At 42.5% G+C, this 25,355-nt stretch overlaps 1 protein-coding gene across 1 annotated transcript in view; it reads right to left on the bottom strand.

The window, feature by feature from the left end:
• The window catches only part of STARD7 (StAR related lipid transfer domain containing 7), a 36,318-nt gene extending 24,694 nt beyond the window's left edge, over positions 1-11,624 (bottom strand). Inside the window, exon 1 of the mRNA XM_073240471.1 lies at positions 10,881-11,624. Within this exon, the coding sequence (XP_073096572.1) occupies positions 10,881-11,194 (314 nt within the window). The 5' untranslated portion in view covers positions 11,195-11,624. The remainder of the gene's footprint in view (positions 1-10,880) is intronic.
• Positions 11,625-25,355: the final 13,731 nt, after the last annotated feature.

The following is a 25,355-nucleotide window of genomic DNA, read 5'->3' as shown; positions in this document are numbered from 1 at the left end:
ATAAAGGAAAACCCATCAGGCTAACATCAGACTTCTCGACAGAAACCCTACAGGCCAGAAGACAATGGCATGATATACTTAATGCAATGAAACAGAAGGGCCTTGAACCAAGGATACTGTATCCAGCACGACTATCATTTAAATATGATGGCGGGATTAAACAATTCCCAGACAAGCAAAAGCTGAGGGAATTTGCTTCCCACAAACCACCTCTACAGGGCATCCTACAGGGACTGCTCTAGATGGGAGCACCCATAAAAAGAGCACAGAACAAAACACACAATATATGAAGAATGGAGGAGGAGGAATAAGAAGGGAGAGAAGAAAAGAATCTCCAGAAAGTGTATATAACAGCTCAATAAGTGAGCTAAGTTAGGCAGTAAGACACTAAAGAAGCTAACCTTGAACCTTTGGTAACCATGAATCTAAAGCCTGCAATGGCAATAAGTACATATCTCTCAATAGTCACCCTAAATGTAAATGGACTTAATGCACCAATCAAAAGACATAGAGTAATAGAATGGATAAAAAAGCAAGACCCATCTATATGCTGCTTACAAGAAACTCACCTTAAACCCAAAGATAAGCATAGACTAAAAGTCAAGGGATGGAAAAACATATTTCAGGCAAACAACAGTGAGAAGAAAGCAGGGGTTGCAGTACTAATATCAGACAAAATAGACTTCAAAACAAAGAAAGTAACAAAAGATAAAGAAGGATACTACATAATGATAAAGGGCTCAGTCCAACAAGAGGATATAACCATTCTAAATATATATGCACCCAATACAGGAGCACCAGCATATGTGAAGCAAATACTAACAGAACTAAAGAGGGAAATAGACTGCAATGCATTCATTGTAGGAGACTTCAACACACCACTCACCCCAAAGGATAGATCCACCGGGCAGAAAATAAGTAAAGACACACAGGCACTGAACAACACACTAGAACAGATGGACCTAATAGACATCTATAGAACTCTACATCCAAAAGCAACAGGATATACATTCTTCTCAAGTGCACATGGAACATTCTCCAGAATAGACCACATACTAGCTCACAAAAAGAGCCTCAGTAAATTCCAAAATATTGAAATTCTACCAACCAATTTTTCAGACCACAAAGGTATGAAAGTAGAAATAAATTCTACAAAGAAAACAAAAAGGCTCACAAACACATGGAGGCTTAACAACATGCTACTAAATAATCAATGGATCAATGAACAAATCAAAATAGAGATCAAGGAATATATAGAAACAAATGACAACAACAACACTAAGCCCCAACTTCTGTGGGATGCAGCGAAAGCAGTCTTAAGAGGAAACTATATAGCAATCCAGGCACACTTGAAGAAGGAAGAACAATCCCAAATGAATAGTCTAACATCACAATTATTAAAACTGGAAAAAGAAGAACAAATGAGGCCTAAAGTCAGCAGAAGGAGGGACATAATAAAGATCAGAGAAGAAATAAACAAAATTGAGAAGAATAAAACAACAGCAAAAATCAACGAAACCAAGAGCTGGTTCTTCGAGAAAATAAACAAAACAGATAAGCCTCTAGCCCAACTTATTAAGAGAAAAAGAGAGTTAACACAAATCACCATAATCAGAAATGAGAATGGAAAAATCACGACAGACTCCACAGAAATACAAAGAATTATTAAAGACTACTATGAAAACCTATATGCCAACAAGCTGGAAAACCTAGAAGAAATGGACAACTTCCTAGAAAAATACAACCTCCCAAGACTGACCAAGGAAGAAACACAAAAGTTAAACAAACCAATTACGAGCAAAGAAATTGAAACAGTAACCAAAAAACTACCTAAGAACAAAACCCCAGGATCGGACGGATTTACCTCGGAATTTTATCAGACACACAGAGAAGACATAATACCCATTCTCCTTAAAGTGTTCCACAAAATAGAAGAAGAGGGAATACTCCCAAACTCATTCTATGAAGCCAACATCATCCAAATACCAAAACCAGGCAAAGACCCCACCAAAAAAGAAAATTACAGACCAATATCCCTGATGAATGTAGATGCAAAAATACTCAATAAAATATTAGTGAACAGAATTCAACAGTATATCAAAAGGATCATACACCATGACCAAGTGGGGTTCATCCCAGGGATGCAAGGATGGTACAACATTCGAAAATCCATCAACATCATCCACCACATCAACAAAAAGAAAGACAAAAACCACATGATCATCTCCATAGATGCTGAAAAAGCATTTGACAAAATTCAACATCCATTCATGATAAAAACTCTCAGCAAAATGGGAATAGAGGGCAAGTACCTCAACATAATAAAGGCCATATATGATAAACCCACAGCCAGCATTATACTGAACAGCGAGAAGCTGAAAGCATTTCCTCTGAGATCAGGAACCAGACAGGGATGCCCACTCTCCCCACTGTTATTTAACATAGTACTGGAGGTCCTAGCCACGGCAATCAGACAAAACAAAGAAATACAAGGAATCCAGATTGGTAAAGAAGAAGTTAAACTGTCACTATTTGCAGATGATATGATACTGTACATAAAAAACCCTAAAGACTCCATCCCAAAACTACTAGAACTGATATCGGAATACAGCAAAGTTGCAGGATACAAAATTAACACACAGAAATTGTAGCTTTCCTATACACTAACAACGAATCAATAGAAAGAGAAATCAGGAAAACAATTCCATTCACCACTGCATCAAAAAGAATAAAATACCTAGGAATAAACCTAACCAAAGAAGTGAAAGACTTATACTCTGAAAACTACAAGTCACTCTTAAGAGAAATTAAAGGGGACACTAATAAATGGAAATTCATCCCATGCTCATGGCTAGGAAGAATTAATATCGTCAAAATGGCCATCCTGCCCAAAGCAATATACAGATTTGATGCAATCCCTCTCAAATTACCAGCAACATTCTTCAAGGAATTGGAACAAATAATTCAAAAATTCATATGGAAACACCAAAGACCCCGAATAGCCAAAGCAATCCTGAAAAAGAAGAATAAAGTAGGGGGGATCTCACTCCCCAACTTCAAGCTCTACTACAAAGCCATAGTAATCAAGACAATTTGGTACTGGCACAAGAACAGAGCCACAGACCAGTGGAACAGATTAGAGACCCCAGAAATTAACCCAAACATATATGGTCAATTAATATTTGATAAAGGAGCCATGGACATACAATGGCAAAATGACAGTCTCTTCAACAGATGGTGCTGGCAAAACTGGACAGCTACATGTAGGAGAATGAAACTGGACCATTGTCTAACCCCATACACAAAGGTAAACTCAAAATGGATCAAAGACCTGAATGTAAGTCATGAAACCATTAAACTCTTGGAAAAAAACATAGGCAAAAACCTCTTAGACATAAACTTGAGTGACCTCTTCTTGAACATATCTCCCCGGGCAAGGAAAACAACAGCAAAAATGAGCAAGTGGGACTACATTAAGCTGAAAAGCTTCTGTACAGCGAAAGACACCATCAATAGAACAAAAAGGAACCCTACAGTATGGGAGAATATATTTGAAAATGACACATTCGATAAAGGCTTGACGTCCAGAATATATAAAGAGCTCACATGCCTCAACAAACAAAAAACAAATAACCCAATTAAAAAATGGGCAGAGGAACTGAACAGACAGTTCTCTAAAAAAGAAATACAGATGGCCAAGAGACACATGAAAAGATGCTCCACATCGCTAATTATCAGAGAAATGCAAATTAAAACTACAATGAGGTATCACCTCACACCAGTAAGGATAGCTGCCATCCAAAAGACAAACAACAACAAATGTTGGCGAGGCTGTGGAGAAAGGGGAACCCTCCTACACTGCTGGTGGGAATGTAAATTAGTTCAGCCATTGTGGAAAGCAGTATGGAGGTTCATCAAAATGCTCAAAACAGACCTACCATTTGACCCAGGAATTCCACTCCTAGGAATTTACCCTAAGAACGCAGCAATTAAGTTTGAGAAAGACAGATGCACCCCTATGTTTATCGCAGCACTATTTACAATAGCCAAGAATTGGAAGCAACCTAAATGTCCATCGGTAGATGAATGGATAAAGAAGATGTGGTACATATACACAATGGAATACTACTCAGCCATAAGAAGTGGAAAAATCCAACCATTTGCAGCAACATGGATGGAGCTGGAGAGTATTATGCTCAGTGAAATAAGCCAAGCGGAGAAAGAGAAATACCAAATGATTTCACTCATCTGAGGAGTATAGGAACAAAGAAAAAACTGAAGGAACAAAACAGCAGCGGAATTACAGAACCCAAAAATGGACTAACAGGTACCAAAGGGAAAGGAACTGGGGAGGATGGGTGGGCAGGGAGGGATAAGGGGGGAGAAGAAGAAGGGGGGTATTAAGATTAGCATACATGGGGGGGAGGGAGAAAGGGGAGGGTGGGCTGCACAACACAGAGAGGACAAGTAATGACTCTACAACATTTTGCTAAGCTGATGGACAGTAACCGTAATGTGGTTGTTAGGGGGGACCTGATATAGGGGAGAGCATAGTAAACATAGTATTCTTCATGTAAGTGTAGATTAAAAATTAAAAAAAAAAAAAAGAAAGAAAGAAAGAAAAGGGGGATTACTCCTTGACAGGATAAAACTATTGGTAAATCAAAGATCAACGCATGCTTTAAATATCCTTAATGTTGATCACTTAAAGTGTGTCAGATGATCAGCTATGGAGGTACTCTTTTCTGATAATATTCCTTTCTCTTAATTAAAAAAAAAAAAGAAAAGCAGTTACTGTGTGCTGACCTCCAATGAGTTCTGCACAGTGGTATAGAGGGCATGTCAAAGTGTGGGCAAAGGGTCTGTTTGTTTCTATGCAGAAGATCAAGGCCTAGCTTGGATACCCAGAAAATGAACTAAGATACGATATGAGGAGGAGCTTCCGACATCAGCACTCTCTGGAGGACTTGTGCCGGGGGATGATCATCAAAAAGCCTCCACAGGTATCCGGATGATGCTGCGGTTGTGGCTGCATCCAGCCCACCTGTCTCCTGGACTTGCCATAAGAATGAGGAGGGAGATGTCTAGGCTGGCATGTGCATACAGTGAGACAACGAATTTGACCAGATCTGTACTGTTGGAACTCAACCAGGAGTTGGGAGGGGTGCAAGTTGTAGCACTCCAAAATCTCATGACTATAGACTATCTATGGTTAAAAGAACATATGGGATGTGAACAGATCCCAGAAATGGGCTGCTTTAATTTGTCTGATGGTTCAAGTACAGTTGGACAATATCCATCATATCATAGATAAATTTTCACAAATGCCTAGGGTGCCTAAATGGTTTTCTTGGCTTCACTGGAGATGGATGGTAATTATAGATTTGCTTTGTTTATGTCACCGTATTCCTATTATGTTAATATGTGTGTGCAAATTAGTTAGTAGTTTAAAACCTATACATACTTAAGGTACTCTACAAGAAGATATGTCAAAGAAATAATCAATCCTCCCATGTTTCCTTCATACGCTACATCTATAGCTTTTCTTCTTCCTTCCTAATTACAACCCTTAAATAGAATTCGTGCCTCATATCGAATTTACCGAGTATCATAATTCCTCCAGGTGGTAAAGATACCTCGAGACAAGTGCTGGGCATAGAAGCCACAGGGCATAAATCTGCAAAGAAGTAAAAAGCTAACCTTTGCAAACAATATGGCTTCTCTCTCACTTACCAACTTTACATTTCCCTGTATGGCCCCGGAAGATGACTGGTTAGCCAGAGACGGGTAAGATTCCTCAAGGGAGGAACAACCTAAGACAGGCACAGTCGCAGGGGGGCCATCAGGTGAGAATTTGGGGATCAACAGAGGTGAGGCTCAGAACCTCACCCCCCCTGCTTTGAGAGAAATCTTCTGCATCCGTGGATGTCTTGCTGCCCTTGTCTAGCCTGGATTAATACTTAGTCCATAGGCACACACCTGATCATCTGATCTACACTTGCCCTCTTACAGCACTAAACTATGTTTTCTACCTTTATCTTGCATCTACCTACCACTTCAGCATTTTATTAAAAATAAAAATAATAATAATAATAGGAGAAATGTGGGATCAACATATAAATCAAGTACAAAAATCAAACGAATTTTCATATTTGACCTGATTGTTTATAGGTCATAATGCATGATCAAAACCGAAAGTTTCTGTGATGAATGCCCTTGTACTGTTCACCATGTAAGAATTTATTCACTATGTAAGAATTTGTTCACCATGTAAGAACTTGTTCGTTATGCTTCAGAAGATTGGAGACTGACGAGAATTAGGCTTGAGATGGATTAATGATTGTACATTGAGCGTTGACCCTCCTATACTGAATTTTATTATTGTTAACAACCATTTGATCAATAAATATGAGAGATGCCCTCTCAAAAAAAAAAAAAAGATTAGCATATTAAAAAAAGAGTAGTATCTATCTTCCTATTGAAAATAAACACCAAAATGTTAAAAAAAAAAAAAAGTTGCAAAAGAGGACTGACTGCTACCAATGCAAACACGTACACAAATAGGGAAGGAACTTCAAAGTAGGCAATAAGCTCTTACAGAGGAGAAAGCAAAGCAAAACCACAGCTGGACTTGCCCAGAACACAATTTAGGCATCACCTGGCACCCACTATGGCACTTTTCAGGACTAGGAAAGCATCCTTCAATAAAATTAAGTACCACTCTTGAATGTCACACTTATCACATAATGAAGAGGAGGGAGGAATGTCTTATTAAAAACATAACAGAGGCTCATAAAATTACATAGTAACAAGGTTTTAAGAAAATTAAACTATACTACAGACAATATTTTTAATGACCTTCTAAGACTTCAAGATGATACAGAACTTCTGACCTAATTGCTTAATCAGCCTCTCCTTACACAATTAAAGGTCACTAGGTGGCTTTGACTAAAATTATAAGACTAAGTCCCGAGAGGGGGATAAAAATGTCTTGTGAAGGCATGACATTCATTCTTTGAATAGCACAACATGAATGCTGGAACAAGATTGCAACATGAAAATTTAAATGACTGTTATGTCCCCGGCTCAAGAATTTCTAAAGGGTCTGAACTTTTAAATTCTACATAACAGACGTAATTAGCACACAGGTACACAAAGTCACTCACTATCACATACGTTAGTGATATCATGTATGTTAGTGAGGAAGGAAAAACCTCTCACCATATATCCCTTTAGCCTGCTGTGCCAAATCTTGTTCGGATGGGATGGGTGTCTAAACCTCATCATCTAAGAGACTTGAGTAGTAAGAAGAGAGGAAAGGACAAAGGAGATTATTACCAAAATAGTAACAGAGCCAGCAGATTAGCAAGGGGATCAAGGGAAGACAGTGAATGCTTCCCTCTCCAAAACTAAAGTCATTTCAGTATTTGAAAAAGGCTGGAGTACTATGGAAAATAAAGGCATAAAAGCACAAAAACAGAAAAATAGGTATAGTCACGTTTGGCTCATCTCACGAGGTGTGGACACTGACATGGGGATCCAAAATAATTCAAATGAAGCCATCCCCGTTATCAGTAATTTCAGTAACACAACTGCCTCACTTCACATGATCCCCTCCTCAAATCACAAATCATTGTCAAAGTTAGAGATTTTCAAATACAACAGTTAGAGGACACATCTAGAAATAAAAGACATCAACTACCTCATTGCAATTCTGAGCCAACTGGTTAATAGCCAAACAATGAAGATAATCTAAAAAAATTCAAGTCAGCTTCTACATAGTTCTGATCATCTAAATTGGGTATATCAGTAAAATACACTCAAGTGACAGTGACAAAAATAAATAAGAAAAAAGTTTGTTTAAGCCAAAAGGACTCTTTGTGGATAATTTAGTTTTAATAGCATATTGAATGTTCCAAGTATTCTGAATTCCCCAAAGACAGAAATGGAAAAATGACCAACTTTCTTTATGAAAATTTACTGGCACTTACTCAAATTTCTAGAGTAATAATGAACTGTAACTTTTTAACAAAGTGGGGAGGTTAATGGGACATTTTCCCTGAGCCTTTCATGTTTCTTAACATCCTTCCTCTTTCTGTTCCTGTAGTTTTTTTTTTTTAATGTTCCAATACAATAAAAAATTACTATTGTATTTTCCCCTAAGATTTGCCCTGGGCTCACAGACTGCCAGCACCAAAAATAATGATTAGAAGTTATTCTGATTGTTATTTTGTTTAATTGAAGTTTCATTTCTTTAATTGTTAATTATTTTATTTTGTTTAATTGAAGCCAATTAGGCAAGAATAGATCAAATACTAAAAGATCTGATTTCTATATCTGACACCACCATCAGTGAATCACTCACTTTGTACCAGTTATTTCTCAAATTTTCTTGTTGTTGCTAGATTAATGAGATCCTATTTCTTAAGCACAAAAGAAGAGAAAGCAAGATCATTCTTTTTCACTCTGAATAGAAACTCAAATAATGTAAGAAAAAACACCTGCTACTTTAAATCACACATTCGAAGAAGTATCCTGCACACCCCATCCCTGTTTTATCAAGACAGCAGTATTAGAATTAGTTTGTACCAGCACAAGTTGGTACAGGCACAGCACAGAAGAACCAAAGGCTACGATTTGGAAGCCATGGGACAATCATGGTCTTCTTCCATTAACAAGGAAAAGAAATGCACTTGTCCGGCGGCACTCTCAACTGTGCACCACAAATCATATAACTAGAAGACCAAAATCTAGGCTTTTCTAAGCTACCTACAACCACCTCAGCAGTGCCTCCTTTAAAGCACATAAACACCAAGCAAAAAATGTTTTAAAAAGTTAAAAATGTTAACCTGTATCCAGGGTATTTTAATATAAACATGACAAATCTATAGAAACATTGTACAGTCAAGATATACTTAAATAATGTTAACATTTTAAAAAGGTAACATTCAAAAAAATCCTCAAAATGGATAACTTGATCAAATTTTAAGTATATGACTGAAATCAATAATGAACTGGACAGTGAAGTGTTAAGTTAGGAACCCTACTATAACACGGGAGTGGGCCAAAAACGGCACCTTAGTGTTCTGACATTCATCTAAGCTTCTGAAATTCCCAAGGAGGTTAACCCAGAGCAATATCTCTTTAGGAACTGGATTAGAACCAAGTGTTCCAACAGCCCCAGGTTTCAGAGCAACCAAGAGAAGCAAACAAGAAACCAAGAGAGGCCCAAGAGAGGCCAACAGAATGAAAACTAGGACTGGGCATTGAGTGATCTACCTCCTTCTGCCACAGTGGGCAGTGGTAACTGACACAAATGTTTATCACATTCATTTCCTAGCTCATTTTCCCATCTAGCTCCTGCATAGACCTACTAAAAAGAGGCTCCAGAACAATCATCCATAAACACACATGAAGCAAGCTGAAAAATGTCATCTTCCACCTAGGCCCCAACACTATTCAACTCAGATCCCTGAAATATCTTCCCTCTCATTTGCACCTAGTCTTTTGTCTTTCTCCTCTTCCCCACCTCTTCCCCAAACAGATACAACTGGGGATTTTCCCCTCAAACCTCACCACCGCTGAACATGAGCATTTCACCATCAAATACAATGAAAATTCGAACAGTTATTTATAACTTCTCAATTTTAAAGTTCCCTTTGCATAAATTGTTTTATTTCTCACATCTAAGACTGCTTAATAAAAACAAATGGGCAAGCAGGAAAGGAGAACTAACAGAAATCATGCAAACTGCCTATCATGCTTTGGTATCTTAATTGTTTTTGTCAATCAGGTTGCTTTTATGATTTTAAATTGCATTTATAAAACAGTCATCTTCCCTACTAAGAAAAATATTACCAGTTCTTAAGAACACACAACTTATAGTGCTGCCCAAGTAGCTGCCTGGCACCTGGGCACTAACCTTCAAACAGGTCACAGTATAAATTTTTTAAGTATTTCCATTTTTAACCTTACCAAAATGTGGAATAACAGAAGAAATATCTAGAATAAGTAGACTTGCAGGGATTTATCAAGGGGAGGAGGCTGAAATCAGTTTCAGATTTTAGGGGGCAGAGGGTGTTGTGTGTGCACCGAGAGAGCACAGGGTAAGAATATCTGTTAAAAAGAAACACAGAAACAATGTAAAGCAAGAGCAAAAGCAAGATTTCCCCACGAACTACTTGGAAACTCTAAGGGCTCTGATTTATAATACATTAACAAATTCAAACAATGGCACTGCACTTTTCACACAACAGCTCTCAACGATGACAGTGTGATTTCGGTGCCTAATGAAAACAGCACCCCCAAAGTCCTAAAGTAGCAAAAAACCGACCTAATTCTTACGGATTACCATGTCTGCGCTATTGGTCTGTCCGAGGACAGCAAAAAACCTTCCAGTCTCCTAATTCTGACACAACAGTCACAATGACAAAAGAGCTCTCCTAGCATTTCTCATTAAATTTTACTTGGAACGGAGTAATTCTGTAAATCGTAAATACACCCTTAGGTCAAGTTTAAAATCTGTTCTGCATTTGCACCTTTCTGGATGTGTTAAGGATTGCGAGCAACGGCCCACATGCCTTCGTATCCCATGTGTTTTTACAATGTTATTTCTTTAGTGCCTGCTCCCCAAAGTCTCTCCCCTACACGAACCTACACTTCCAATTACTTCTAACCCGTCAAGTTACATTAACACATTAGAGACAATAAAAAACGTGGTTTGCTAAAACAGAATTAAGCTACTGCATCGCCCTTTCAAGTACCACCGGGGTAAACCGGCAACATTGTCCGCAAAGGCAGGCCCTACGTTTCAGTGCCCCAACCTCCAACCGGGAGGGCGCGCACCCCAGGCAACAGGAAAGACATACCCCCGGGCTCACCTCTGCAACTCCTCCTCCTGGATTCTCTCCTCGTCCCACACGAAGACGCCGGCGAGCGCCGCCATCACGGCCGAGACATGGCCAGGGCGGCCGCGAAGCCGGCGCCACAGGCGGCCGAGGAGGACGCGGCGCGAGCTCTCCGAGTACAGGCGGCCGTACAGCAGCGCGATCTGCTGCGCGCGCCGTACGCGCAGGCCCGTTACGAAGCGGCACTGATTGGCCAACAGGGCGAGCAGGCCCCCGCCCCGCGCCCCCGCCGCCGCCGCGCCAGCCAGCCAGGCCGCCAGGACGGCCGGCGACCTCCGCGGGAACATACCGCCGCGCGAGGCGGGAGAGGCCTGCCTAACGGGGCTACAGCAACGAGCCCGGGAGGGCGCACGCGACCTCCGAGCCCCCTGTTTGGCGGCCCCGAACTCGTCTCACGGTCTAACAGGCCCTTCTCTCTGCAGCCGCCGCTGAGAAAGAGTTCCCTCTGGGGGAAGAGTCAGTCATGACACAGCCGTAGAGTGGCCCCGCGACCGCTGCTGGAGGTGCTCTGGGCTTGGGCTGCCAATCTCGCGGGCCGGTGGCCGGCCAGCCCTGTCGACCCTCTGCCTCCAGGGCGCCCTCAAGCCGGCGCCAGGGGCCACGGTGCAGAGCGCGCGGAAAGCAGCGAGGCGGGCGGCTCCCGCCCAGCAGCAGAAGAGTACCCACGCGTTCCGCGTCCGCCACTCGCGCTGGCCCCCTTGCAACCTACCCCGGTCTCCACCGTCCGGGCCCTCATTGGGTACGGCCCGGATTCCTCAGTGCTGATTGGCGCCGCCAACTGCTTGTCACCGCTCCTCCGCCTCCTCGCTCCTGGCTATCAAGGTAGGTGGTGCGGCAGCGAGAGCCCATCAAGGGCGCCAGTGGGAGTGACCGTGGGACCCCGCCGCTGCCGCCATCTTCTGGGCACCGGACCCCGCCCCTCCAAGGGGCGCGGCCAGGTGCCTGGTGGAATTCTGCACCGCGCTTAATTGTTCTGAGAGTCGGGGGACCGGTTCCTCATTCACTAATTTGAGTCTAGGCTGGAACAGGGCTTTGGTATTGCCTCTGCGGGGCGCTAGGGGTGTCCCGGTTGGAGGTCGGGGCACAGCGTAGACACCTTCGGAGGATGGAGATCCGGTTGAGGCCTGGCGACAGCTGCCACGAACACTTTCCTTGCCCTCCCGGTAGTTCAACGGGAAGCTCCCAAAACCGCGGCGCCGAGAGGGTCCCCGAAGATCCGAGTCCAAGCGTTCGTCTCTCTGCGAACCCCGCGACGCGAGCGCGGACCCGTGTGACAAGCTTGGAGCCCAGGACACGTTCTAGAGAGCTACGTGGGCACGTGCCCCGTCGCAATCTGGAAATGCCGTAGTCCTTTTGGTCGGGTAGTAACTCTACCTCTCTCCCTTTGACCCTAAAAAGACAACGTGAGACAGTAAATAGGTTACCAAAAACCTCGTTTGCACCAGCCATGAACAACCTGGCCAGACTGTCTTGAAGAGTATTAAATTACTATTCTCATACAAACGTATTAAAATGAAACTGAGGGATGTCAATAGGGAAACCCCACCCAAAATTGTTACCTTATTATTTTGTGTGCTTATATTAAGTACCTTATTGACAAACAAGAAAAAAATAATGTGAAAGGACATCTTCTGAAAAAAGCTGTGCTCCCTCCAAGGCAATACATTTAGAAATTCTACTTTACTGTAGTTATTTGAGCAATTTTAGATGTTCTTAATAAAAGATACTTCTCCAAAAAGAGACAAATTATGCTTTACTGGAGGTGAAATTGAGATCTGCCTTACCCAGAGTGTCTTGAGTTCACTCTGGGGATTAGTCCTCATGTTTATTTCCCTTGAAAGCAGGTAAGGAGAAATGGGTATATAACAGAAAACAGTATTTGCCCCTTTCCCAAGCCAGGCTTTTCTCAATGATGGTAGGATGGCCACGATGGGGGTGTGGGAGGAGAGGATGACTTTCCTACTGTCCAGCTTCTCTTGATTAAAAGGAGCTCACCACTTATGCTTGGTTTTCATTTTGTTTTCTACTTTTGTTTATCTAAATGAGTTCTCACAAACTCTAGCTGAGCCACCCCTTCCCGGTGCAGCCATTTTTCTCCCTCATTACTGTCTGTTTCCTCTCAGTTCATGAAGTCAAGTCCATCTTCAAAAAAGCTTTGAAAAAAAATATCTTAGTGTTGTCTTTCCAGATACTACCCCCGTCTCCTTCCTTTAACAGCTATGACTTTGTTTTTAAAAGGTACATATGTATGCTTGCTATCTCCATTTCTATACCCACCTATCAATTCTTCTTCAGAACTTCAAAAATCAATTTTTCTACAGCATTCTCTCTACCATTTTTTTGTTCAGTCCCTAACAGTACTCTCTAGCCTAATCTCCCTTCCAATCTATTATTAACAAGCATTTTTTGCTTGTGTATCCCCAGAACAATGTTGAAAATTTTTATTCCCTGTGTGTGTGTGTGTATGTGTGTGTGTGTATATATATATATATATATATATTTTTTTTGGTTAGCATTTTTTAGCAACAAAGTATTTTTTTAATTAAGATATCATTGATATATAATCTTATGAAGGTTTCACATGAGCAACATGTGGTTTTAACATTCACATCACCAACATGTGGTAATAATATTCATATTATCAAGTCCCCCATACCCCACTACAGTCACTGTCCATCAGCATACTAAGATGTTATAGAATCATTACTTGTCTTCTCTGTGCTATACTGCCTTCCCTGTGACCTACGTATATTGTGAGTATTAATTATAATGCCCCTTAATCTCATTCTCCCTCCCCACTCACCCTCCCCAACCCCTCCCCTTTGGTAACTGCTAATCCCTTCTTTCCCTGTGTGTATTTTTAAGTTGATCCAAACTTATCATGAGCTTGTCTTATATAAGGTTCTGCCTATCAGACCCACCAAAACAAAACTGACCAGACCCAGTAATATTCATAGTAAAATGGAAGTGGTACACCCAGAATTGGCCATGAGCAGGGCTAGGGGCACAAGTAAGCTACACCAGCAGATGGCCTAGACATCCATGTCACCTACCTTTTGTGCTCCCTTGCTTCTCTCAGCTCACACCTATGGCTGCATAGGATAGGTATCCCTTTATGACCAGCTGAAAAAGGAAGAAAAAAAGCACAACTCAATTCGCAGAAAGGTCAAAATGGTATGTGGGTGTAAGATGAAAGTGAACTATGGCTGCACAATAGTCCAACCCTGGGGTGATCTTGAAAGACATGGCAAGAGAAATGCTCCCAATGAATACATCCTCTTGGTGCTGTGCCTGGTCATTCACTTTGTGTGGACACAAATATAAATAAGGCTAGAACATATATGGACTTATGGCACTAGTAATTGACTTGTCTGGTTGATCAGGGGCCTGGGAGAAGAAAAATAAGATCAAGACAAGGAGGTCTGGGATGGAGGCATATGGAAGGACTATATGAGTGAGCAGTAAGTGAGTGTGCAGATGCTCACCAGAGAGGATCTACTGTGAAATAGGCACTAAACAACCAAAGAGAGAGAATGGCTCACCAACTTATGTCAGCCAGATATTATCAGCTATCTTAGTACTGGCATAAAGGGTACATGCATGGAGTACCCATGGTGGCAAGGATGGAAACAATACCTGAATCCAAGAGCAGGGGCTCCCTCTCAAAAAGGCTGATGCAGCTACTGCCACTGCTGAATGTCCAACCAGCCAGCAATTAATTCAGTGCTGAGCCTCTGAAATAGCAGAATTCCTCATGGAGAGCAGCCAGCCACTTGATAAGTTGACTACATTGGATACCTTCCTTCCTGGAAATGGCAGCAATTGATTCTGACTGAAATTGCTGCATTCTAATATGGCTCAGCCAGCACCACTATCTTGAGTGTTCACCGAATGTCTGACCCAAGTCAGTGGGGTCACAGGATCCCACATAATGTTGCATTGGACCAAAGGATCCATTGCACAGCAAAGGAGTGTGACACTGGCAAATGACCCTGGGATCCACTGGCCCCATCACATTCTGTGCCTTCTGGAAGATGCCAGCCTGAACAGAAGGAATGACCTGTGAAACCACAGCTGAGGTGCCAGCACAGAGATGCTACCAATTAAGGATGGGGCACCATCACTCGGGCCATGGTATACACTCCATCAACAATCAGTATGGTGCTATATCCCAGTAAAAGGAATAGATAGGTCTAGGATCCAAGGGGTGTAAGTAAGAGTGGCTCCATTTACCATTAACCCCAGTGACCCCATTGAGTTACTGCACTGTCACAGCTCTGAGCTTTGAGGACATTGAGATCCTTGTTCCCAAAGAGGAAGTATTTTCATCAGGGGATATAGTAAGAGTCCCATTGAACTTTAGTTTACAGTTGCCACTACGCACTTTGAGCTCCTCATGCCAAGGGACTAGCAGGCAAGAAGCAGGAGTCTCCATCCTGGCAGCAGTAATTGACCCTGATCATTAGGAAGAGCCAGGGCTGCAATTACACAATGGGAGCAAGAGGAAAGTGTTTGGCACCCTGACAGTCCAGCTGGGTGTCTCTGTTACACCCTTGTTCTGTTTTGACATTAAATAGACAAGCGCAGCAGCCATGGCCACAAGTGCCTCAGGGGTTGAAAAAAGTGCTTCCTGACAGTGAGAAGAATCTAAAATGGAAAGCAGAGGAGGAAGACGATGAGTATCAGTTGGGGTCTCAAGGTAATGACAGTGGTGGGGACTGTGATTGTCCCATTAACCATCAGTTTTCCCCAGAAAAAGTAGATCTTCTCCCAGAACTTATACAAAGAAGTGGAGCTGAGTGGATAAGGAAAAGTGGGCACCATGATATGCTACCCAGGTCAGTCTTCACAGCTGAAGGGCATCTGCCCATAGATGGTGGATGCAGTATTGCTGGTTAACAGCCCTCAGTTACCAGCCTTCTTCAGGAATTGCCCCCAAGTGAAGAGAGCTTCCTCACCCAAGGTCACTGCCTCCTTTCTGGGGACAGTGTACATCCAATGACTGGCTGAAACTGAGGTGTGAAGGCTTGGTTTCCTCACCCAACTCAGGCCAACTCAAAAGCTGCTTCCTTTCTTCCCGCCACAGGTTGAAGTGGAGAGCACCCCAACAGCACGTGCTGATCTCCATCTCTAAGTCTGCTGCCCAGGGAGCCCAACTGGAAACAGACTCTGTTGGGGAGCTCAATAGCACATGCTTGTCCAGAGAACTGGCACTGGGAGTTAGGTCATGGGCTTGTGCTCTGCCTGGAAAATACTAGGGGGACTGCACATTCTCCTCTCTAGCTGTCCTTCTTTGGTGTCCCCTAGCAGATGCCTTTCCCCGCTGACCTGCCCTTCTTCATGGCCTGCAGTTTCTAGATCCTAGACTGGATATCACCTCTCCCAGCTTGGGGATCTGGCAGAGAATTAAGGAGTACCTGTTTATTGACTTAGCAGAGGTACATGCAGAAATTGTTTCTCAGGCATTACACCTGAGAACAGACATTCCTCCCCACACAGTGTCAAGTTAAATGGGGTTAACTAATTAAGTTAATTAGGGTTAGCTCTAAGTTACTTAGAGTTAGCCTTGATGCCTACATTTTGTTCCCTTTTCCCCAAGTACTTGGAAAGTATATTGTTTGAGTCTGATGCAACCCCTGGGTCCCAACTGTCAGGCCAAAAGCAGCAGTAATTGCCTTCTCTTCCCTTCCAAACAATATATAACCAGAAGCTCCATTCATCTATCATTCAGAATGGAAAGTGTTTACAATATGCATCCACTTACTCATTGGTATATGAAATCTCTTCATAGCAGGAATTTACCCCTAATACATAACCTAAAAACAGCTCATGAAGGCATGTTTGTGCCATAAGGATGGGCTGCATGTGGAACTGCTGGGCCAGTGACCCTTGGAGAGGCTCTTCTCAGAACCAGATCAAAAGCCCTGGAGAGCATCATGCTTGGGCAGCCTCCACCAACACACCTCCTTGGCAGCAAGGCTTCCCTGCCTCTTGGAGGCAGGAATTGTCCCCATTTCCCAAATGGATAGGGGAGGGCCTGGAGCCCGGGGGTGAAGTGGCACACATGCCTCCAGCTGCTTCTTCCCTTTCCTGTGGCCAGATTTTTTCAGGCTCAGCTTAGGTTATTATCATCATATCTTCAGTCTGGCCTACTTCACAATGGGACCAGCCCAACAGCAAGGATTGCTGTGCCTGGAAATGGACTGGCTCAGTGCATGTAGCAGGTGGCAGAGAAATAACCCAGTTAGAGCTGGGAAGGACCCTAGGGTTCAGGGATGCATAACCACATACCAGCAAGTTAAGACCCAAGTACAGGGTCTAGAGGTACTGCACTATCATAACCCAGGCCAGGAGGCAAGCAAGAGGACAGTCATTAGAGCCATGAGACAAGAGTAAGGGTGAAAGAAGCTGCCTGTGAGAGTTGGCCTGAAGCCTCTTCAATCCCTCCTGCTTAGGACCCAGGAAGACCCATCTTAAATGCCACCTTCCATAAACCTTTGGAATGTAACTGTTTCCATCCATGTGCAAGGATCTCCATGAGCAGTAATTCCCTAGTCCTTGCTCTACTCCTTTATTTACTTTGCCTCAGGGACAGTGAAAGATGACTACTCCGGTAGGTGAGGGTGGGGACTGGCTCTGTTGAGGCCACCTCCACCCCTCGTTCCTCTTGGGAGTGAGCTGCCTCCAGGGAGCAGAATCCCTCTGCTTTCCCTGAGACAGGCTTGTCCCCTACAGGGAACAGGGGTCAGGGGAGGCTTTATCTAGACTAGCACTGCTGTGACTGGCTGGTTTAGCCAGCCTCACTATGAGATTAGGATCAGCAGTCCACTTAACCAACAGACCAGTGTAACTCGGTTGGGGTGGTCGGGGGGGAATCCCAGGGCAAAATGCCTTTGAAACCAAAATTAGTCAAAGGGAGAAATAAAGTGTGAGAAACCCATTTATTGCTTACAAGCAGTCATCCACTTCTGTTCTCCCATGTCTCTCATGATCTGGCTGCAGAAAAAGGGGCTCCACCCAACCTCTCTGGTCCAGGTATGCCCTGGCTCGTCCTTGCCCTGATAATGGAAATGGATTGTTTCTCTCCACCCCTTGGAAACACCTGTTGATATGGAGATGTACTAAGGCCAGGTGAGGGATTCTGGAACTATTGCAATTTTACCTACACCAGAAACTATGTCCTCCAACCCACCTATCTGTAATTAAAGGGACAGTTTGTCCTCTGTTACCCACTCCTTTATTTCTCAGGGCTACCAAATTGAACCTAGAATAGTTTCCTGATGCCTTCACTCTTACCATTTGAGTTCCCATTGCATTTTTTGCTGTATGTCTTGTATGATGTTTCATTATTTGAGTAACTCCCCTATTTCCTTCCCTTACCTGAAGAGAAAATCTGAGATGACACTGGAGGTCAGTTGGTAGACCAAATGAATGAAGAGAAACTTGAGGAGACAGACATGGAAACAATGACAATGCTGTGTAACAAATGTGACAAAGGAGGGGTTGGCCAGGAGCACCACTGAGGGAGCCCAATTCTGTACAAGGGGAAAGCTTAGCATGTGGGTGGCTCCACAAGCCCAGTGTCCTCTCCATTTCTGGGAGACACTTGCATTTCAGCAGTTCAGCATCTGTAGGGAAAATGGAAGTTCCATGGCCAGAATGCTCACCTGACCCTAATCTACCTGCCCACTGTGCACATGCAATGATGTAATGCTTAGCCTGCTGTGCAGGTGATGCTTACACCTGTGTCCACAATAAACCATTATTGCCTGTGTTGCTATGTTAAGAGCTCCACCTAGTGCTCAGGGGAGAGGCTGGAGCAGAGGCAGAGATGGAGACGGGCTTTCTGCAGATTTGCCAGAGGTGGATGGGATTCTAGCACTCAACCTACCAACACGAGAATAAAGCTGGGTGGTATAACCCTTTACCCCCAACTTCCATCATTGTTACTCGGTCTCACTGAATCCAGAGTGAACTTTCCCAGGGCTGGGAACCATCTCCAGTCCAGAGCTACCGCATCCAGCTCCCCTTCTTTTTATTTATTTACTTTTTTTTTTTAAGATTTTTATTTTTTGGTATAATTAATCTACTGTTACATGAGGAACATTATGTTTACTAGACTCCCCATCACCAAGTCCCCCTAACAAACCCATTATAGTCACTGTCCATCAGTGTAGTAAGATGCTGTAGTATCACTACTTGTCTTCTGTGTTGCACAGTCCTCCCTGTGCCCCCCCCCCACATTATACAGGCTAAACATGCTATTCATAATGCCCCCTTTCTTTTTCACCCCCTTGTCCCTCCCCTCCCACCCATCCTCCCCAGTCCCTTTCCCTTTGGTAACTGTTAGTCCATTCTTGGGTTCTGTGTTTCTGCTGTTGTTTTGTTCCTTCAGTTTTTTCTTTGTTCTTATACTCCACAGATGAGTGAAATCATTTGGTATTTGTCTTTCTCTGCCTGGCTTATTTTACTGAGCATAATACCGTCTAGCTCCATCCATGCTGTTGCAAATGCTAGGATTTGTTTTCTTCTTATGGCTGAATAATATTCCATTGTGTATATGTACCACATCTTCTTTATACATTCATCTACTGATGGACAGTTAGGTTGCTTCCATTTCTTGGCTATTGCAAATAGACCTGTGATAAACATAGGGGTGCATCTCTCTTTTTCAAACTGGGCTCCTGCATTCTTAGGGTCAGTTCCTAGAAGTGGAATTCCTGGGTCAAATGGTATTTCTATTTTGAGCTTTTTGAGGAACCTCCATATTGCTTTCCATAGTGGTTGAACTAACTTACATTCCCACCAGCAGTGTAGGAGGGTTCCCCTTTCTCCACAACCTTGCCAACATTTGTTTTTGTTTGTCTTTTGGATGGTAGCCATCCTTACTGGTGTGAGGTGATATTTCACTGTAGTTTTAATTTGCATTTCTCTGATAACTAGCGTTGTGGATCATCTTTTCATGTGTCTGTTGGCCATCTGAATTTCTTCTTTGGAGAGCTGTCTGTTCAGCTCCTCTGCCCATTTTTTAATTGGATTATTCGCTTTTTGTTTGTTGAGGTGTGTGAGCTCTTTATATATTTTGGATGTCAAGCCTTTATCGAATCTGTCATTTATGAATATATTCTCCCATACTGTAGGGTACTCTTTATTCTATTGATGGTGTCCTTTGCTGTACAGAAGCTTTTCAGCTTGATGTAGACCCATTTGTTCATTTTTGCTTTTGTTTCCCTTGCCCAGGGAGATATGTTCATGAAGAAGTCGCTCATGTTTATGTCCAAGAGATTTTTGCCTATGTTTTTTTTCTAAGAGTTTTATGGTTTCATGACTTACATTCAGGTCTTTGATCCATTTCGAATTTACTTTTGTGTATGGGGTTAGACAGTGATCCAGTTTCATTCTCTTACATGTAGTTGTCCAGTTTCTCCAGCACCATCTGTTGAAGAAACTGTCATTTCCTCATTGTATGTCCATGACTCCTTTATTGTATATTAATTGACCATATATGTTTTGGTTAATGTCTGGAGTCTCTATTCTGTTCCACTGGTCTGTGGGTCTGTTCTTGTGCCAGTACCAAATTGTCTTGATTCCTGTGGCTTTGTAGTAGAGCTTGAAGTTGGGGAGCGAGATCCCCCCACTTTATTCTTCCTTCTTAGGATTGCTTTGGCTATTTGGGGTCTTTGGTGTTTCCATATGAATTTTTGAACTATTTGTTCCAGTTCGTTGAAGAATGCTGTTGGTAATTTGATAGGGATTGCATCAAATCTGTATATTGCTTTGGGCAGGATGGCCATTTTGACGATATTAATTCTTCCTAGCCAAGAGCATGGGATGAGTTTCCGTTTGTTAGTGTCCTCTTTAATTTCTCTGAAGAGTGTCTTGTACTTTTCAGGGTATAGGTCTTTCACTTCCTTGGTTAGGTTTATTCCTAGGTATTTTATTCTTTTTGATGCAATTGTGAATGGAATTGTTTTCATGATTTTTCTGTTAATTCATTGTTAGTATATAGGAAAGCCACAGATTTCTGTGTATTAATTTTGTATTCTGCAACTTTGCTGAATTCCAATATTAGTTCTAGTAGTTTTGGAGTAGAGTCTTTAGGGTTTTTTATGTACAATATTATGTCATCCGCAAATAGTGACAATTTGACTTCTTCTTTACCAATCTGGATGCATTGTATTTATTTATTTTGTCTAATTGCCATGGCTAGGACCTCCAGTACTATGTTGAGTAACAGTGGGGAGAGTGGGCATACTTGTCTTGTTTCCGACCTCAGAAGAAAAGCTTTCAGCTTCTTGCTGTTCAGTATGATATTGGCTGTGGGTTTATCATATATGGCCTTTATTATGTTGAGGTACTTGCCCTCTATACCCATTTTGTTTAAGGTTTTTATCATGAATGGATGTTGAATTTTGTCTAATGCTTTTTCAGAGTCTATGAAGATGATCATGTGGTTTTTGTCCTTCTTTTTGTTGATGTGGTGGATGATGTTGTGGATTTTCGAATGTTGTACCATCCTTGCATCCCTGAGATGAATCCCACTTGATCATGGTGTATGATCCTCTAGATGTATTTTTGAATTCGGTTTGCTAATATTTTGTTGAGTATTTTTGCATCTACGTTCATCAGGGATATTGGTCTGTAATTTTCTTTTTTGGTGGGGTCTTTGCCTGGTTTTGGTATTAGAGTGATGCTGGCTTCATAGAATGAGTTTGGTATATTCCCTCCTCTTCTATTTTTGGAAAATTTTATGGAGAATGGGTATTATATCTTCTCTATATGTTTGTTAAAATTCAGCAGTGAATCCATCTGGCCCAGGGGTTTTGTTCTTGGGTAGTTTTTTGATTACCACTTCAATTTCTTTGCTGGTAATTGGTCTGTTTACATTTTCTATTTCTTCCTTGGTCAGTCTTGGAAGGTTGTATTTTTCTAGGAAGTTGTCCATTTCTTCTAGGTTTTGCAGCTTGTTAGCATATAGATTTTCGTAGTATTCTGTAATAATTTTTTGTATTTCTGTGGGGTCCATTGTGATTTTTCCTTTCTCATTTCTGATTCTGATGGTATGTGTAGATTCCCTTTTTCTCTCAATGAGTCTGGCTAGGGGTTTATCTGTTTTGTTTATTTTCTCAAAGAACCAGCTCTTGGTTTCATCAACTTTTTCTATTATTTTATTGTTCTCAATTTTATTTATTTCTTCTCTCATCTTTATTATGTCCCTCCTTCTGCTGACTTTGGGCTTCATTTGTTCTTCTTTTTCCAGTTTCAATAATTGTGACTTTAAACTATTAATTTGGAAATGTTCTTCCTTCTTTAGATAGGCCTGCATTGCTATGTACTTTCCTCTTAGAACTGCCTTCACTGCGTCCCACAGAAGTTGGGGCTTTATGCTGTCGGTGTCATTTGTCTCCATATATTGCTTGATCTCTGTTTTAATTTGGTCATTGATCCATTGGTTATTTAGAAGCATGTTGTTAAGCCTCCATGTATTTGTGAGCCTTTTTGTTTTCTTTGTACAACTTATTTCTATTAGTAAGCCTTTGTGGTCTGAGAAGTTGGTTGGTAGGATTTCAATCTTTTGGAATTTACTGAGGCTGTTTTTATGGCCTAGTATGTGATCTATTCTGGAGAATGTTCCATGTGCACTTGAGAAGAATGTGTATCCTGCTGCTTTTGGGTGTAGGGTTCTGTAGATGTCTGTTAAGTCCATCTGTTCTAGTGTGTTGTTCAGTGCCTCTGTGTCCTTACTTATTTTCTGTCCAGTGGATCTGTCCTTTGGAGTGAGTGGTGTGTTAAAGTCTCCTAGAAGAAATGCATTGCATTCTATTTCCTCCTTTAATTCTGCTAATATTTGTTTCACATATGTTGGTGCTCTTGTATTGGGTGCATATGTATTTATAATGGTTATATCCTCTTGTTGGGCTGATCCCTTTATCATTATGTAATGTTCTTCTTTATCTCTTCTTACTTTCTTTGTTTTGAAGGCCATTTTGTCTGATACCAGTTCTACTACACCTGCTTTTTTCTCCCTGTTGTTTGCATGAAATACTTTTTTCCATCCCTTGACTTTTTCAGTCTGTGTGTCTTTGGGTTTGAGGTGAGTCTCTTGTAAGCAGCATATAGATGGGTCTTGCTTTCTTATCCATTCTGTTACTCTGTGTCTTTTGATTGGTGCATTCAGTCCATTTACATTTAGAGTGATTATTGAAAGACATGTACTTATTGCCATTGCAGGCTTTAGATTCGTGGTTACCAAAGGTTCAAGGTTAGCTTCTTTACTATCTAACTGTCTAACTTAACTCGCTTAGTAAGCTATTGTAAGCACAGTCTGATTATTGTTTCCCTTCCTTCTTATTTCTCCTCCTCCAATCTTTATATGTTAGATGTTTTATTCTGTGTTCTTTTGTGTTTCCGTTGACTCCTTTTATCAGCAGTTGATTTTATTTTTTTGCCTTTAGTTAGTATTTGGTTGGTCTGCTTCCTTTGCTGTGGTTTTATTTTCTCTGGCGACATCTATTTAGCCTTAGGAGTGCTCCCATCTAGAGCAGTACCTCTAAAATACCCTGTAGAGGTGGTTTGTGGAAGGCAAATTCCCTCAATTTTTGCTTGTCTGGGAATTGTTTAATCCCTCCTTCATATTTAAATGATAATCATGCTGGATACAATATTCTGGTTCAAGGCCCTTCTGTTTCATTGCATTAAATATATCATGCCATTCTCTTCTGGCCTGTAAATTTTCTGCTGAGAAGTCTGATGATAGCCTAATGGGTTTTCCTTTGTAGGTGACCTTTTTTCTCTCTCTGGCTGCCTTTAATATTCTGTCCTTGTCTTTGATCTTTGCCATTTTAATTATTATGTGTCTTGGTGTTGTCCTCCTTGGGTCCCTTGTGTTGGGAATTATGTGGGTCTCCATGGTCTGAGAGACTATTTCCTCCCCCAGTTTGGGGAAGTTTTCAGCAATTATTTCTTCAAAGACACTTTCTATCCCTTTCTCTCTCTCTTCTTCTTCTGGTACCCCTATGATAGATATATTGTTCCATTTGGATTGGTCACACAGTTCTCTTAATATTCTTTCATTCCTAGAGATCCTTTTATCTCTCTCTACGTCAGCTTCTCTGCATTCCTGTTCTCTGATTTCTATTCTATTAACAGCCTCTTGCACCTCATCCAGTCTGCTCTTAAGTCCTTCCAGAGATTGTTTTATTTCTGTAGTCTCCCTCTGCACTTGGTCCTTTAGCTCTTGCATATTTCTCTGCAGATCCATCAGCATGTTTATGACCTTTATTTTGAATTCTTTTTTGGAGATATTGGTTAAGTCTATCTCCCCAGGCCCTCTCTCAGGGGTTGTCTGGGTAATTTTGGACTGGACCAAATTCTTCTGCCTTTTCATGGTGATAGAGGTAGCTGCAGGCAGGTAGCATGTGTGTCAGCTGGGAGAACAAAGTCCTTTCCTGCTTGCTGGTCACCTTGCCCTTCTCTGCTGCCTGTGTTGGTTACCCGCACTCCTGGACCAGCCTTCAGGTTAATCTCCTAAGCTGCTGTGGGTGCGGTGTCCGTCAGAGTAGCACAGAGCCCCGCAGGGAGTGGCAGGTGCGCCGGGTGTGCTCTCCTGTGAAAGCAGTGCCTCCGCTGGGCAGCTGTGTGCTGGTTGTGGCCTTTGGGTCTGGTCCAGGCAGCTGTGAGCCAGACTGAGATTATGGGAGGCTGCTGGGGACGTGGCTGCTCCTGGACCACTCTGCCACCGCCGCCGTGGGCTCACGTGGGCTGCCCCCAGGCTCCTCTGGCGTCACCACCGCCGGCGTGCACAGCCGCTCTCTGGCTACTGGACTGGTGTGTCAGGGTCCACGCCAGTTGACGGAATGACTAGCAGGCTGCTTATCACCATGAGGGGCTTCAGAGCTGTGCTGCCGCCCAGGGGGTTAGGTCCCCTAGAGTTCCCTGGGATTCCCAGGTGCTGGGCTGAGTGTGCTGGGACAGATTTGTCCAGCTGTGAGGTCTCTGTCCCTTTAAGACTTGCAAAAAGCACTTGCTTTTCTTTTGTCCCAGAGGCGCCGGTTGCAGGGACCTGCTCGCAGGTTTTGCTTTTCCATTTCTCTAATATCCAGCACACCATGCACCATGTGTCTGCGCTCATGGTGCAGACTACCAGAGGGTTGTTTAGCTGTCCTGGGCCTTCACTCCCTCCCCGCTCTGACTCCTTTCTTTCCGCCGGGGGGGCTGGGGTAGAGGGGACAGTCAGTTCTTGCCAGGCCACAGCTTGTATCTTACCCCCTTTGTGTGATGCTGAGTTCTCGAAGCTGTAGATGTAGCCTGGCTGTTATACTGTATCCACTGGTGTCTCTTTTCGGAATAGTTGTATTTGCTGTATTTTCAAAAATATATATGTTTTTGGGAGGAGATTTCCACTGAACTATTCATGCTGCCATCTTGGCTCCTTCTCCCCTTCTTTTT

This window comes from Manis javanica, chromosome 1, assembly GCF_040802235.1.
Source record: "Manis javanica isolate MJ-LG chromosome 1, MJ_LKY, whole genome shotgun sequence".
In the NCBI taxonomy this organism is placed as follows: domain Eukaryota; kingdom Metazoa; phylum Chordata; class Mammalia; order Pholidota; family Manidae; genus Manis; species Manis javanica.
Note: the sequence above shows the minus strand (reverse complement) of the source record. Positions and strands in the feature narration are given on the sequence as shown.